The sequence below is a fragment of the Spinacia oleracea genome, chromosome 6 (genome assembly GCF_020520425.1).
Source record: "Spinacia oleracea cultivar Varoflay chromosome 6, BTI_SOV_V1, whole genome shotgun sequence".
Lineage (NCBI taxonomy): Eukaryota > Viridiplantae > Streptophyta > Magnoliopsida > Caryophyllales > Amaranthaceae > Spinacia > Spinacia oleracea.
Window position 1 is genome coordinate 22,554,808 of NC_079492.1, and position 17,478 is coordinate 22,572,285.

At 34.5% G+C, this 17,478-nt stretch overlaps 1 protein-coding gene and 1 long non-coding RNA gene across 2 annotated transcripts in view; one reads left to right on the forward strand and one right to left on the reverse strand.

Moving 5' to 3' along the window:
- Nucleotides 1–4,422: 4,422 nt before the first annotated feature.
- LOC110785817 (probable pre-mRNA-splicing factor ATP-dependent RNA helicase DEAH9) overlaps nt 4,423–17,478 on the reverse strand; it is a 46,860-nt gene continuing 33,804 nt past the window's right edge. The window contains exons 18-22 of the mRNA XM_021990330.2: nt 6,940–7,038; nt 6,316–6,402; nt 5,745–5,798; nt 5,548–5,627; nt 4,423–4,827 (exon numbers count right to left, since the gene is read on the reverse strand). Of these exons, the coding sequence (XP_021846022.2) occupies nt 4,671–4,827; nt 5,548–5,627; nt 5,745–5,798; nt 6,316–6,402; nt 6,940–7,038 (477 nt within the window). The 3' untranslated portion in view covers nt 4,423–4,670. The remainder of the gene's footprint in view (nt 4,828–5,547; nt 5,628–5,744; nt 5,799–6,315; nt 6,403–6,939; nt 7,039–17,478) is intronic.
- LOC130462415 (uncharacterized) lies at nt 7,279–16,741 on the forward strand. The gene is made up of 7 exons (XR_008922584.1): nt 7,279–8,148; nt 8,419–8,487; nt 8,573–8,644; nt 9,371–9,451; nt 9,607–9,657; nt 12,983–13,041; nt 16,711–16,741. It is a non-coding gene; the product is annotated as an uncharacterized lncRNA (long non-coding RNA).

Below are 17,478 nucleotides of genomic sequence, written 5' to 3' on the forward strand. Positions count from 1 at the left end.
GAAATTGAACTTTGAACATTGAACTTGGAATATTGAATCTTGAATATTGAATCTTGAACTTAGGAGGCTAAATGCTTAAAGTCCAAACCTTTTAATGTGAAAAAAATCTCAACTTTAATGTGCTCCACAACTTTGACATTGATTCTAGTTTAAGGATGTGATTACAAAAACCTTAAACATCATAGAATCTTGAAATATAACTTGTATTTGAATCATGAAAGGATTTTGTTTTTGTAAAAATGTATTATTGTTGTAAGTAACACTTTTGAGAGCAAAAGTGTCAACTTTACTAATCATTTTTGGAATAAAGATTGAATCTTGTATGACATATTTGAAATGGTGTTTTGGACATTCATTTGGAGAGGGTTTCAAGAGTGAAACCTCTCAAAGATAACACCTTTGGCGTAGTTTTTCCTAGTTAATCAAGGGTATGAACCCTAATGATAACATCATAGGATTTTGCATTTAAAAAGGTAGAAGAGTAGAAAGCATTGTAGATTTAAGTAGTTCTTCGGAATTACATATTTAGGATTAGGTTGGATTTCCGATTAGTGCTCCCAATTGCTTAAGTGCTTGAAATTATGTACGAAATTGTAGTTTATATATGATTTGATTTTTGTATTTGATTTTGAGAGCAGATTTTGAAATTACGACGATGTGTTTTTGATTTGCTGCCCCAAATTCTTAGGAAATGAGGGCCTAAATAGAGGATTAATCGGCTAAAATCCAAAATCCAGCTGCGCCTGGCGCAGGTGACGTGGCCCAGAATCCGCCAAAGCAAGGACGATGATGCCGTCCTTGCCTTTGTCTTGTATAGTTGTACCTTTGTACGGTTTGTACAAAACTGGCACATAGTGATTGCTTAGGGATTAAGGCTTGATTTGCGTCTAAAAACAAGTCGTTTTGAATTTTGATTTCGTGTTTGGACTCGGTTTTACGGGTCGGGGCCCGGCATGCTCGGTTTTGTGGGTCGGCGCCCGAATTTGGATTTCGTAATGTCATTTTGACTGGAAAAGGCCTTGTAAAACCAATGGAGAGGTCCATTGGGTGAGATTGTGTTTAGATTTTGAAATTGATTTTTGGAAATTGAATTTTGTACCGAGTTTCGTAATGAGAACATGCTCGGGAATTGGACTTTGAATTTTGGATTTTGGAATGCATTTTAGCAATTGGGAATTCCACACGGAGTTGCACCAACCACCTAGCTAGGATAATAGTATCGTCATCATCCCATTAGGGGAGACACGATTTAGGTGTCTACAATTACGTTCATTTACAAAATGATTTGTCATGTTAATAGTGTTTTGTTTTATATTATCTGATAAAAGTTAAAAAATAATGTTAAAATTCATTTTGAGCATGTAAATTTATAAAAGGTTGAATGTTCAAGTATGAGTACATTCGTCATTTTCCTGGTATATTAAGAATCATTTAAACCTTTTGCACGCTCATCATTTTCAATTCAGTAAATGTTTATTTACAAATCAACAACATTCATATCGAATTATTTACTAATTTTAATTTCAGTCTAAAATCAGGAAATTGAAACCGTGAAGGATAAATATTGTGTTCAAATCACATGTCATACACACAATCAAAAGCATCAGAAATTCCAGACTACATTAAAATAAGATTCAAGTTCCAAGATATAGAAAAATAGGAGGATCAATTATATCAAAATCTTGTAATTCAAGTACAATTACGCCTAGACAATACCTAAAATATTCATCTTTTGTTTGTTAAAACATGCTATGTGACATTCTTAATTGCACATTATATATGTAAATTATGTTCAAAGTAATAACATGATATACAATAACTATGTTCATTTTAAAATTAGTAGCTGCTCATTTCTCAATCAGTAGATCAATGATCATATTTAAATCAGTAGATCAATTGAGCATTTCCAAATAATTAGGTAAACATTAATTTTCAAATGAGTAGACAAAAGTTCATTTTCAAATAAATAGATAAATGTTTATTTTAAATAAATAGATAAATGTTCATTTTCATATCAGTATATTAATGTTCATCAAAACAAAAACGAATTCGTTTTGGAGGGGGTACAATCAACTCTAGCTGTACATGGGTAAAACATAAAACTAGAGCTCAGTAGAGTTTAAGTAGTCTTATGGCCTGTTTGGGAACTGTCATTTCATTTGAAATTATGGAATTGGCCCAAATACCTTGTTTGGGAATTAAAAGGATTTGGATTTGAAATTGGCCCAAATCCATCTCTATGAAAATTAAGCCCAACCTTTTGTCATTTGAACTCCATTTACGATTGCTATCTTTTGAAATCCAAGAAAGACAACCTTTCTTTTTCTCCCCTTTCTCTCCCAAACTCTCCAAGCTCCATTAACAAAAGGACGCCATTGAAGATGAAGTGATCAGGTTTGCGATGGACTTGCTCTCATCATTTTTAATGTTCTTCGACATCTTCTTTGTGTCAATCAACAACCTTCTTAACTCCTTGTTATTCTTAACCGTTATTAATTCAATATCATAGATGTCGTAGCCGAGAAGGTTAGCCTGCAACAAGTGTTGATTTTCAAGTCCCAGGAGGACCTAAAGAAGATAATCACACTTCCATGGCTTACCGATTCACGCGTAATAATCTTTCGAGCTCTTGAACCGTATAGTTTTCTCCCTCCCCTGCCATAGGCAAATCGACCTCTTCGTCAAATTAGGTTTTGATTATCTTGGAGATTCGCCGCAAGTCCTCGGATTATTATCCCGCCGCCGATTTGCAACCTTTGTCGCCACCGTTTCCAAACACCATGGCAAGATTAGGCAATGAAATTTGAAAAGTTATGGTTACCCCAAATTCTAATGGTTCTAATTAACAAGTTAATTTGAAATATGTTTTTCTATGTTGGTTAATCAAATAATTTCAAGAATTAACATATTTAATTGTTGTTGAATTTTCACAATTTCATTCGTTTGAAGTATATTACTTTCTCCGTTTCGGAAATATTGCACCATGTTGACTTCACGCTTCCCAACACATAACTTTGACTCATTATCTCTTGAATTATGTATAAAGTAAAAATTATAAAAAATTGATATTTAGAAAATATATATCGATACGAATCTAATAAGATTTTATATGATTACATACTTATTATGTATATTTTACAAAAGATAGTCAAAGGCACAACGTGAATAGTGTAAAAGTCAACATGGTGCGATATTTGCGGAACGGAGGAAGTATATAAGTTTGTCAGATTCAATAAAATGCAACTATTTGTGATTTTTTGGGATGTAATATTCTTTTGCATTAGTGAAATGATATGTTTACCTGCCAACATTTGAAGCAATCAAAATTCAAGATATTAAAATTCTTTTGTTTTCCAAACAACTTACTAAAACTTGAAATTCTTATGATTCAAAACACTAAATTAGGAATAAATTTCAATTCTAGAAATTGAAATCCAAAATTTCAATTCCAAAAATTGAATTCCATTATTTGAAATGAAATATTTCCTCCGTTCCAGAAATATCGCACAATTTGTTTTTTACACTATTCACACTACGACTTTGCCCATTTTTTGTAATTCGTAGATAAGAAAATTTTAGTCATATGGGGTCATGTTTTAGATTCGTATCGATATATATTTTCTAAATATTAATTTTTTTATAATTTTTAGTTGCATAAAATTTGAGATATTAAGAGTCAAAATAATGATCAGATGAGTAAAAATCAACTATGGTACGATATTTCTGAAACGGAGGAAGTACATATTTTCAAACACAACCTTAACTTAAAGTAAACTCGCCGATAAAATTTCGGTGCGACCCAGTCGGTGGTCACCGTTAGCTCACTTTGATTCCACTTTTACAAGTCCAAGAAAAGGATAACAAATACTTTAACCCCATAATTCCATTTTTGTTAATTCTTTAATGACAAAGACTAATTAACAGTTAACACTATAATTAAGTCATCATACATCAAATATACAGAGAATAAATTTTCAATCTAAATTTGCTGACCTTATTCCTTATTCTGAATTTCTGATTATCATTGTCATCGAACATCAAATACAGTGAAGCATTAGGAATTAAGAATTAAGAAAGCTTTCCCTTGGTACCATTTGCATAAGCTCACTTCACGACAAAATTGACTATCAGAACTGCACATTTGCTTAAGCTAAATTCAGTATGGTGATTATTGGTTTTATTACTCATCTACATCTATCGTCTCTGATTATAAGATCTAAACTGCTGTTGAAAGACGATATCATGCAAGTACATTCAAGAACGCAGACCTTGTAAGTGTTACAAGTTACAGAGTACAACTTTGCCGATATGTACTTGTCTTTCAAGTAATTAATTTGGTCTCATTTACCGAGCATGATACAAAGGCTTTAGTAATACCAGAAGCAAAAAAAGAACAAATTAAGGGAAAAGAAGAAAAGAGGGCAGTGAAAGCATTTGTGCTCTCTGATACATCACTGCTTTCTTCTGATAAAAGATAAGGAAGATTCAATCGCTATACTCAGTTTCTATCTTTCAGTTACCGATTGTTAACTGACAAGTATTCATTTCTGTATTGTGGGTGGAGAAAATCTACAGAGAAACTCAAACTAAGTCTAAATGCAACAGTTAAATAATATACAATCCCTATTCTAATCATGAGGTTCAACCAGGCATGATTTCTCGAGTATGCATTACCTGGTCAAAGTTGCAATAGAACCAGGCCCTTGGTACTGATAATAATGGGGAGCAACCTCCACAAGCCATGTTGGATCTATTGTCACGACATTGCGCATGTATCGACGATCAGTCGAGACGAGAGAATGGTATACAACCCACTTTGGATTGACTCTGCAAAGAAATTGTAATAAAGTTTTAGCATGTCGAAAGTACAATACAACTACAGAAAATAAGCATTGCATACTTTAGATAAAATCACAACTAGATCTAACACAAGAAACTTTATAATTGAATTATCAGTATTGAGATTGAGCATTAGGAACAAAAAAAGAGAGTAAAGCTATGAATTTGGTCCTGAAACCAGGCACCTACTGCAATTGGATTTCTGTGAATGTGAATAGATAAATACAACCCCTTCGCAACTTTGTTCTTATTCTTGACAATAAGACGGGGGAATGTTAGAGCCCAGTAACGTCATCAAAAGTCAAGCACTCTGAGGTCTACAAAGATTGGCATGGGATGACCATTGGTTACCAAATACCTAACATACTAACATATATTAATAATTCACATATACCATCAATTTTCATCCTTATTTTAGTACGTCGTCTGTAATAAAATAAACTCTCCAACTTTGACACAGATATTCGAAATGGCAATGCTAGTGCAATTTTCATCTATACGTTTGCCCTTGGAAAATCATCTACCACATTAAAAGTCCAATCATAGAAAAAGCATATTTTAGACCTTGAAAAGGAAAGAGGATTAAGGTCATTCAGTGCGTCTTCAAGCAAAGCACTTGCGACATCACATTATTTTAACAACAATAGTAGTACTAACACTAACAGCCAAGATGGAAGCAACACTGGGGAATACAGGTTTTTCACTAACCTGAATAAAACAGATGAAGGGTGGATATAAACATCCTGAGAAGTTCGAACAGTCTTGTATTTTCCTTCATGGCTGTATGGCTAAGATAGAAATCAGAAACAATTTGTGAATAAACATAATCTCAATATAATTTTCAGTGTTATCCAGAGAAACAAGGATTTGTCCAAAAGTCTTTTCCGAAGATCAGATTTACTTACTTCCAAATGACAAGCATTGGCAAAAAATCCAGCAGTTATTGCCTTTCTTATAACCTGCAAGGTGTATAATAGAGTGTCAAAATTTGAGTTTATGCTACAGGAAAGTTTGAATCATTAAAAGTTGGTTGTAAGCATGAGTAATTGAGGATGTCATAGAGGATGTATGTTCGCCAGGCAAAGGGCATTAAGAATCAGACTAAGCAGGAAGATCAACAGAGATAAAAAGGTGACTACACATGAAAATAATTTGTACATGCAAGTGAATGTGGCAAACCATTAAAAAGGATAAAGAAGAAAATTTACAGCTCAAGTTTCTGTCAACACTTAAGTTTCTCAAAATCTCATTTCTTTTACTTTTCTTTATGATTTGATCATCTCCGAGCCATTATACGTGGTCAAAATTTGGTATAGGTTACTAACATGGATAAAAGAATGCAAAGAACTGAATGAAATTCGTTAGTAGTTTTAGTACCAAACTACCAACCAATCAAACCTTGTTGTTCAAAAAGTAGTTTACCCAACATAACAACAAATAATCTTATTGCAGTAAATAAGATGGTTTCACAGGTACCTGTATATCTCTGTCACAAGATTTTAAGACTATGCCCAGCCGCTGTGCCGTTTTTTTGAGTTGTTCTCTGGTCTCGAGAACCTTTTTCTGCCAAAGGTAAAATTTCCGGGAAAGAAGACGGTTAAATTAACTTAAAACTGTTTAAGAAAATAAAATCAAATCTTGAACATAAATCTAAACTTAAGAGAGCTTTAAGCATCATTGTCCCCACGAATGCCCACTAAATCACAGAATAAAACCCAGAAAAAATGAACGAGAAAGTGAAAGGAAAAAGAGAGAGGAGGATTGCATATGGCAATTATTATATGGTGGAACCTAAACCATGATGCACATTCTGGTCCGTTGAATATATAATACAAAGATTACAAACATCTTTGTTGTATTCATAATCGTAAATTATATGTTTGTTTTCGATGCTGAAGTAAAAAAAGAAGGGATTGTATGTTCACAATCTTTGAACTACATGCTTATAGTTTTTGAATGTAATGAACTACATGTTTCATCCGGAACCTGGATATAATTTTTATACATATGGAAGTAGTACTAAGTAATCAATAGTGTCCACTACACAGAAGTAAGCATGAGAAGTAAACCAAGTAACAAAGATGAGTAGAATGTACTAACCATAGCGTGATAATTTATAAAGTTCTTGTGACACCATTTTGATGATTTACCAGACTCCAGAAATCCTTTGTACACATTTAGGAAAGTTACATGATCACCCTGCAAAGTGTCAAATTCAAAAATCAAAATGGCAACTGGAATTGTCTACTTCTCGATCCTTGAATATTGTGAAATAAGATATTGCTTCACTCAGAGCATTGTACTCCCTCCGTTTTTTATTAGGAGTCACATGTTGACCGGCACGCGTATTAAGGAAGGAGAGTTGAATCCTAACACTTTAAAACATGTAAACTTGGAGTTACTATTGCAGCAATAGTGTTCTACCATTTTTACCCCCACTCATATATCTTTATTACTCATTGCCCTTCTGTCCAGCTTCTGCCACGTCGCTTCTTCATCCACCGTTGATCTTGTGCCACTTCTCCCTCTCCATTCTTCACCTCCACTGCTTCCCTTCCTCTTTGTTCTTTTGCGGGTTTCTCAGAACTCCTGATGAGTTCCTCCCTCTTTCTTCACCCTTTCTCTTTCCTATGTGAATGTCGAACATCGGTACTCTCTCCTCTTCATTTTCTTCCATTTTTTATCTCCACCTACTTTCCAGATTATCTTGTCTTTCTACGGATGTGAAGATCAGAAATTGAAAAAAAGAATGTGCTATGGATTGCGATGCCGGATTTTTCTCTCCTCCTTCAGCTTGCAATCAACACTCTCACTTCGTCTTCTTTCTCCCTGGTATAATTCTATCTTCTCTGGTTTTGTTACATTAGGGTTCTATTTTTGCTTGTAATTGCTGAATTAGGGTTTTTAATTGAATTGGCAAATTAATTTAGCGTTTTTGTTGCATAAATATGTTAATTTTATGATTAAATCGGATCATTTTGATTTCAATTGATTCCACTTTTGTTCAATTTTCTTCATCTTTGATTTTCAGTTGCCTTTTTTCTATTTTTGATTATAGCTGGCTTTTCGCAAAAATTCTTGAGCTAGAGTGGTATATTAACCTCATGGAACAAATAATTTTACGTGATCATTTAAGGAGATCGGAAAAATCCCTGTATTTTTCATCCTTTCAATAAGCCATATGTTGTCAGACATCTAGGAATATGATACAGTTGATGAGATTTTAGATATTTTTGTTGGCAGGCTAGAAGAGAAAAGATCAGTGAGAGGATGAGAATATTACAGGATCTTGTCCCTGGGTGTAATAAGGTCCGATTTCTTTCCTTACAGTTTTTTCCACTTATTGTTGTTATCATTGGAAGGCTGATGAACTATCGATCTGTCATATTTATTTCGAAATGGCATTAGTCGTTCTGTATTCTCAATTAGGCAGTCCACTTTTCTCTTAAAGCATCTTATCCAATTACACAGTGAATCCTATTATGGAGTATTGAATTTGTGGGATTCGTGGTGCTTGAGTTTCCTGGATTTTTTCTGAGATGTTCATGTTCATTTTCTTGACCAAACTTCTGGGTTCAGGTCATTGGCAAGGCACTGGTACTTGACGAGATCATAAATTATATCCAATCATTACAGCGTCAAGTTGAGGTGCGCAACTGCTGAAACTGCTGGTTGTATGTTCTTTATGTTGCCTACTCATTGAGCTTTAAAGTGAACCTTGAACTTATTGCAGTTTCTTTCAATGAAATTAGAAGCTGTCAATACGAGAACCAGCCCTGGTATTGAAGGATTTCCGTCAAAAGATGTAAGTACAAACTACTGCCTATATAAAGAATGAGCTGGGACATGATATTTGTTAGTCAATGGGTCCTTTCTTGCTGCCTTTTTGAAATCGTATAATACATGTAACATTCAAAATCAAGTTTGGCAGTACCTACCAAGAATTTTAATGGCCTTAGCTTAAGATCAATCAGCTCTTCCATTCATTGTGTTCCCAATCTGAAATTTACAATGGATTTTCCCATTTTCTAGCATATCCTGGTTTCTGACCACAGAGACTCCTCTGAAGCGTTTTCTAGCTCAAGTTGCCAATTTAATAATTACGGGGGAAATAATTGATTGATTCTTCAAAGATGCATCTGGCTTTTGAAGCATACCGAATCAAGTTATTTACTTGACCGGAATTTTTGAGATTTCAGACTTATACATTACTATATTTCTTGCTGGATTCGTACGTAAATGCTACCTTACATGTAAAAAAGACGGGAGAAATATAACCCGAGCAATGAGGAGATATAATATTTCATACAATTAGGATATGTGGAATGCAAAATCTTAAACTTCAAATAAAAAACATTAAATAGTGTATTATAGTTAGGCTTTTTTACTCAAAGAAACTTTTGGATATAATAGGTCTTTTGTAACTTTAGTTTTTGAGTTTTGGAAACGCGAAATGTGACCTTCTTGAGCGTTTCCGCGATTCAAGATTACTTACCGTATATGAAATTACTTTTTCTCCTCTATTTTCCAGCACAAAATATTTCCGTGGATGCGTAGGAGATGAACAATCTTGCAATTCCAGAACCAAGGGCTTTTCCATGTATTGCTTCAGGTACTACTCAATTTTTTTTTTCGATTTTAAAGTTTACTGTGACAATATTTCGAATTCTAGAATTGGTAATCTGAGAATTTTTTTTTGATTATCGTTTTAATTTTGATTAATTCAGTTTTTTGTTTTTGTCATTTTGTTTCTTTGAATGTATACAGTCTTGAAGTGAAAGGCCATTGGATGTTACCCATGCTCATGCTTTTGTTCAGGTATTATAGGTTTTGCTATCGTCTCTTTGTTTATGTTTACATCTTTTTGACCTGGGGTTTGTTTTTGAGGTCTTGATGGTTTGGGTTTTGTTTGACAAATCGTAGAAACCACAAGATATGTCTAGGGTTCTGATCTGGACTTTATAATGATATGCTATGAAAATCTGATCTTTGTATAGTGATATGCTTTGTAATATGGGATCAATAAAGGAGGTTAGGTTATTCTAGAGGAATTTTAGGTGTGGTATGCAAGATATGCGTGTTAGGCGGGGTTGCATATCATTCCAGTAAGAAGGCAATCCAATTCGTGGTGTATAGGAAGTTATGTAATGCTTATGGTCTTTACTGATTTGTAAAATTTTGGAAGCCAGATAAAGTGTTAAGCAACTACAGTTTTCTTAGTATGCTTTGTCATTAATATTGGGTATAAGGAAATGGGAGAAAACACAAATACGAAAAACTAAGCAACTTCTAAGCTGGTCCTTTAAACGTTTCAATTGTTTGTGTTGATGGAATCATGCATTATGACTTTAAAGAACTGATAGTGTAGTTAAAAAGTTGTGCTTTAACTTACAGTGAAATTAGTATATACGGAGTACTTGAGTAAAAATAATTTCTTTAGGCATCCTCTATTGATACACTGATGTGGTTGATGGTTGTGTATGATTTTGAAAAGATTGATTGGACGGATATCATGATGATGCCCCCCCCCCCCCTCTCCCTCTCTATCTCTCTCTCCTCTGTGTGTGTGTCTCTCTCTAGCTTTAATATCTTTTTTGCTTCATTTGCGTTGAATTTATATATGAAGTTATCAACTTATTCCCGTTTTTTCTTTCATTGATTTGCATGTTAAATGGTCCTATCGGTGCATGTTTCTTACTTTTTTCTTGAATTAACCAGTGTTAGAGTATGGCTCGCCACCACAATCTAATGTGTCTGAAATCAAGAGAGGTTTGACAATCTCTACACTTATAAAGGCATGAACTTGCCTTTACTATTCCTAGAACAGTGTAATGCCTATATTACCCCTTATTTTTCTTGGTTTTACATTCTGCCCTTGCCCCAATCTGTTGCCACGTTCCCTTGCCCATCAGATCTCCCTCCCCTCTTCTTTCAATCTGGTGCCCTAATTCGGGCTGTTTTGTTCTTCAGTTCTCCCTCTCCCCTTCTCTCATGGTAGTAACTAGATCTGTTATGGCTACCTTTCTCTTCTTCGATCTTACCTCCCATAACCTCCCCTCTTCCTTCATCCTAATTCACGCGTCAAAAAGCTTCACCAATGGCGGGTGATACGATAGTGAGCAAGACGAAAGCAAGCAGAAGAAAACTGGAACAACGAAGTGGCTCGATGCACAGGGTGTCGGCTACATACTCCCCGACAACCACCTCATTCCCGAAGTATATGTCCCCCCATTTTCTCTCTCCTCAAGTTCCATCAAAGACGGAGATCATGCCAAATTCAGCATCAAATTCAACGTTTCTGACCTCCAACATTCTCCGGAAGACATTGATGTTGCCCCATTTGGGAGCAAGTGTAGTAGCTGCAAAATATTCGGCCATTCTTCCTTGAAATTCCCATTAAGTATGAATTCTAGGTTTAAGTGTTTTCGTTGCGGGTTAATTGGGCATTATGCTATGAATTGTGACCAGAAATTTCAAGGTTGGTTCCTTAATCAGACCCACAAAAGAGGTAGATCCTATAGTAGGCGTTTCAATGGGTGATCTGTTATGGCTTAATCTTGTTGAATTTGATATTTGCCAGAAAACTAGGTTTGCAGAAACTCTGAGTTCAATTCTGGAGAGTCTGAACATGCCACATGAAGAGTTCAATTAGTCGATGCCTTTTCAATTTTGGTAGTTTTTATTCTTGATTTTGCTGTTTTAGTTCAGATTTTAGTGTTTGATTGTTAGTTGATTTGTGGTATTTTGGTTGCTTGATTTTTTTTAATTAATTGTTAGTTTTGATGAGTTGAATCAAGCAAAAACAACGATTAAGGTAATTGAAATATATGGATCGAATCGAAAAGCTAATTTCTATAATTGTGCCAAAATTTCAGTGAAATATTTGAACTATAATTTTGAATGAAATGCCAGTAGATATGTATGGTGTTTGCTCATCATACAATCTGCTCTTCATGACCGATGTTGGTGAGGTTAGATTAGGGTTTTGTTGGTGCTGAGCTTCTTGGCTTGGTTCTTGACTTGGTCCTTTCTACTGTCCTTGTGGTAATTGTATCTTCTGCATTGTTTTTTCATGCTTAGCTTGCATGCTCAGTGGTACAACAAGATTTTTTGTTTCTTTGGCAAGCAAGTGTAATGAAATATGAGCAACCAAACCAAAGTGCAACCTCATATCCTACAGGAAAGGATAAACTTCTAGGAAGGACACCCTTACAGCCATAGGAACATCAACCACCATCTAGGGACTCTGAGCCTGGATTAACTAAATACATCTCTATACATCAATTTGAAGACCCACACCAACTTCTATTATTTACTCTAATTCTTCTAGGTGTAACAGAAATACCCTGTATTCCACCCGTGACTTCAATTTTAACTTTCTTTATAGTATGTTCTATAGATGTAACTTTCTGATTCCAGTATGAATCATTTATTACAAGCCAAACGTTACACACAGTAGCTAGCAGCTCTGAGTAGAACACGCCCTTTCTTAACTTGCTTGCTTTGCATCTATCTCAGACCCATCTCAGAATACCAGAAAAGAAGTTGCTTGAGTGTTTATCCACTCCAAGCTGCCAGCTGGCGTAAACATGCTTTGCTTTAATAAAAATGAAGTACCTATTGCAGACAAAAAAAGTAATACTTGTATTTTTTAAACAACTTGAATAGATTTTCATTCAAAAGAAGTACCTGTTGCAGACAAAAGAAGTAATATTTTTATATTTTTATTTTACACTATAAATTTTTTTGCTTTTTCGTTTTTTAATTTTTTTAATCATTTATTTGATTTTGGTAAATGTATGCATTGTGAATTTGAAATTGTTTCTCAATTGATGCCATTTTGCTAGCTTAATACCATTATGTCATAGTGTAGTTTTTGAAAGCAGAAACAATGGGTTGCAGAGTTGAATATTTTAGAAATTAGAAGCACCAGCTTAGAAGCACTAGCTAAAAGACTAGAGCATTTAGTCTTAGATTTAGGTTTGTGATTGTTGGGCTTGTGATGTATCTGATTTACTAACAGATGAGTTTAAACTATTTCCAGAGAGTTCTGGTTTGTTTTAAACAACTTCATATAATATGATCATGTTGATCATAATTTGATAAAATTCGTTGTTTATTTTTGTTGTGTGTGTGTTCTTAGGCCGGATGTTCATCTGCCCAGCTTTCAAGTATATTACCGCCTGGGGACCGCCTTATCAGGTAATTGTTGATACCAACTTTATCAACCTTTCCATCCAAAATAAAGTGAGAACCTCAAATTATTTGTTTCTTTCATATAGAAATATAGTACTGCTTTCTGTTTGATTATTTATTTTAGTTGGAAATGTGCTTTTTTCTTGGCTGAACTTATTGATTGCATAAAAGTGGTTCTTAGCGATTAGGTTTTGTTGACTTGTGATAAAATTTTCACCTGGTGGGTTTTTTATTGTATATTTTTTATGTTGTTGGATTTGGAGAAAGCAATGATTAACTGCTTTGCGAAATGTGAGTGATTATTGTGATCTTTGTGTAAATTTTGTATATTGTTTTGAACAATAGGTTATGTATGTTAATATATTGAAATCCATGCTTTACTAACTGTGTTATGGCCGAACTTGATAAGTTGGGTTAGAAGTATCATGTAGTGCTGAGTTACCTACTTCATGTTCGTCATCTAACTATAGATGTGGGAAAGCTTGGTAGGTTCTGTTGGAAGACAAACTTTTCATATATTTTTTAATCTTTAGAACAAATATGATTGTTTCCAAGTAAAGCTATTTCCCTTCATTTTTCTTTGCCGACGGGGCTCATGCTTCCCAAACGTCACACATTTTGAAGAATTTACTTTTTTTTATTGAGTAATAACTTAATTCGTGAGTAAAATAGGCTTTTAACTCCTAATTTGGCCCTTCGTCGTGAATTATGGAATCAGTTGGAGATGAACTATCAAATTTGATAATCCCTTTTCCAGCTGTTGAAGTTGGTTTATCTTTGGATATCGAATTCTCGATAATTATCTACTCTGTATTTTCTATCGATTTTTCTGTTGATTTTATTTGTATTTTATATTGATTCGAAAATATAATTTTCTGATATGGCGGAGAGTTTCAAATTCTTTAATAAAAGTGCCTTGATAATTCTACTTGAAATTTGTATGATCTTTCTTGATATGATTCAATTTTTTTTCCTGCTTGAATCTTTATTTTGTTTTGGCAATTACATTCTCTTCTCACTCTCCTTTTTCTGGAGGGTTTTAATAGTCAGGGTCTAAGATTGTCTGTCAAGTGGGCATCTGAAACGTGATACATTGATGTTTACTTTATTCGAGCTCATTGTCAATATGTTTATCACCATACATAACTTTTAGCTGACACTTGTTGAGTGGAATTAATAGATTACAGCACCCATATAACATGTGAAGTATTTCGTAAAATTAAGAAGCTTTGGGTTGTCTTTGCGTTGTCTTGTGGGTGGCGAATTATCAGTAGTGATTATCCCTTGCTTTTGGGATTATTGATTGTCACTTCGTTAAATATTGTATACTGGTAGCATTTGTTAATTTCAGTTACTCCCTCCATCCTAACTCCCAAACAAAGGATAAAAATTTAGAAATCAGTGTCGTGTGGAAAAATATAGTACAATATCTGATAATATATTTATCTTGTATTTGGATTAGGGCTCTTAAGTCTATTTGAGTGCCAAGCTATGGGGAAAATTATGTTCTTTCACTCGTTTTCCATTCCCAATATTGATTGAAAATTTTGCATTGGTGGGAGTCTACCTGAAATCGTTCTATGATTTCGTTCTCTAACTTATGGGGAAGGGGGGGAGGGGTAGAGCTGGCAAAAATTGACCCAACCCACCAACCCAACCCGAACCCAACCCAATAATAAAGGGTTGGGTCAAGATTTTCAACCCGTTTAATTAAATGGGTCAACCCAATCCAACCCGTTTAATTAAATGGGTTGGGTTAGGTTGAAATGTTCAACCCGAAAACAACCCGCCTAACCCGTTTAAGTTCAAGCAAGTATGTAATATAAATCTGTAGAATTTTATTTAAAATATTTTATTTCTCATTTTTCCTTCAAAAATGAATAATTATTTGACATTTTGATACATGTCAAATACATATTTAAGTATTACTTTTTTCTATGAGATATGCCACAAAAATATCACCTCGCGACTCTATAGTTAAGTCAATTTACACTTAAAAGTGAAAAAAAAAAAATTAAACGGTTCAACTTCAGGTCAACCCGTTTATAATTGGGTTGGGTTGGGTTGAAAATTTCAACCCGTTTAATTAAACAGGTCGGGTTGGATTGGGAAAATCTCAACCCGTTTATAAATGGGTCGACCTGATTTCGACCCAACCCAACCCATTGCCAGCTCTAGGGAGGGGCTCCTTTCGTTCTATGATTTGAAATCGTAATTTTAAAATTATGGATGCCGTATGATATTTATAAATTGGTACTACTGGGGGTGGTTTTGAACCCATAGTTATAGAGACTCTGGCTAGGGTTTGAAATTTGAAATAGATTATGCTTAGAAGAGTAACAACTTACAAGGGAGACTTAATTACGTGGATGATTCTTGTAGCCAGTAGCCTGCTTGTTTTGTATGACGGTCGAAGGATTTATGTAGACATTAGCTTGCTTTCTTCCAATGATTGTACCCTGAAATCATAATCTTTAATGTATGATATTTAGAAATTGGTGTTAATGGGGTTGGTGTTGACCCATAGTTAGAACTAGGGTTTGAGACTTGAACTAGACTATAATTTCTTCCCTGGTTGATTCTTGTGGACAACAACTTGCTTGTTCTCATGCAGTTTTTATGATGGTCGAAAGATTCAGCTACACAGTAGCTAGGTGCCGTCGTTTAAAATTGGTTGGACAAAATATGAAGTAAATATAGCTAGGAACCATCTTGAGTTTAATTTAATGTTGAGGGACTTATGGCTTATGGCAACCTGGCAGGGGTCATCTATTCATCATCCTTCCTTGTGCGACTTTTGCAAGTGCATGAGTTCATTCTATGTATTTATGTGTATGTGTGTTATTTCTTGTGTTCAATATTCATACTTGGGTATTATAGTTTGATGTTAGCATAGCTTCGTGTTAAAAGAACTTCCAGACGTTGCTTTAGGAGGTCTTTATTCCCAATATCATTTCTGAACTTTCCTTTTGTAACACATGATTCATGTTAAAGGTTAACTCTCTTGCATGATTTATGTCTTTTTTGTGTAAAAGAGCTGTAATCTACTGTCCATGCCCCCACCAGATTACGAAAATGGTCTGTTACATTAAATCTCTTATATAAAGGTTTTTTTTGTGCATTTGGCATGAACTGATTTTTTTGACATTGTTTTCATTTCAAGAAAATCTTATAGTGTTTGCTGAGGTGATAGGTGGGATAATGTGCTTATTTTCCTGGATAAACTAAAGGTTCCAAGGCATTAGAGGAACCAGAAAGCTTAAAACTGACTAAATTTCCTGGGTCTTTTAGCTTCCCTTATAACCAGAGGATGGGTGAAACTTAGTGTAAGATACTCTTATTTTTTAACCTATGTAGACAGTAGTTTCATTGGGTGTAGGATCTTTTAATATATCCTGATTGTCTTGGGGCACTCTATATATTCACGGGCATAGACACACATACAGTAGTCTGGGAAGAGCTAGGCTACTAAAGCTAGCTGGCTGATCCACTTTGTCAATAGAGTCATCTCGGGTGCTTCATGTTATCTTTTTGTCAAACTGGTGCAGAACTACTCGAACTAGGAAGATATCATTCATATACAAATACACAGTCTTTGACTAAGATTTTGTGTCATAAAGCATGCATTACCAGAAGCCTAATACTTGTTTCTTTGTTTGTGTTGCAATGACACAGGAGAGATGTGAAAAATGAAGGGAGATAAATCATTTATACGTTCCCCAAGTTGTCGACAAAATCCGGACTATTTTGTAACCGCCAACATGTAGTAGGACAAGATTTGGTCATGAATCAAATCACTTGTTGTTTGTGAAAATAATTATAATGCAGTAAACTTTTGACACAGTGTGTTATAACTCGTCTTTTAGAATCAACATTGTGTATATGTGAAATCTTAGTAGTATACGCTTTTTGAAAGCAACCATTGTTTATGGTGAATGATTTTAGTATTTATATTACCTGATGTGCTCTAGGAATTCAGGGTATTTCATATGAACATAGACCACTTAAGGTTTTATGCTCCTAGGAAATAACTACATTTCTTATCATTTACTATGTCCATGCTTTTAACTACTTTCATAGGGTAATTAAACTCGTGATTTATACAACATTTTGGAAAATAATTTTTTATATCTTGGGGGGTCGTGCGCGCTAGCGCACGGACCACCAACTAGTCTAATAAAAATAATAAAGCAAGTGGGGGAGGGAGTAATAGAAAAAAGATGATGGGAAAAGTATTTTAATCAAAGTAGAGAGGGGGTTTATTGTAGTGGTGGTCCCTAGAGGAAATTAGATATATTAAGTAATTAGAAGGTGGGTAGAAAAGTTGCTAAAAATGAAAGTGTGACTCCTAATAAAATACGGCCGGAAATGGCAAGTGTGACACCTAAAAAAATTAATAGTTCACCCCTACAAAACTTATGCCCTGTGGTCCCTGACTTCCTG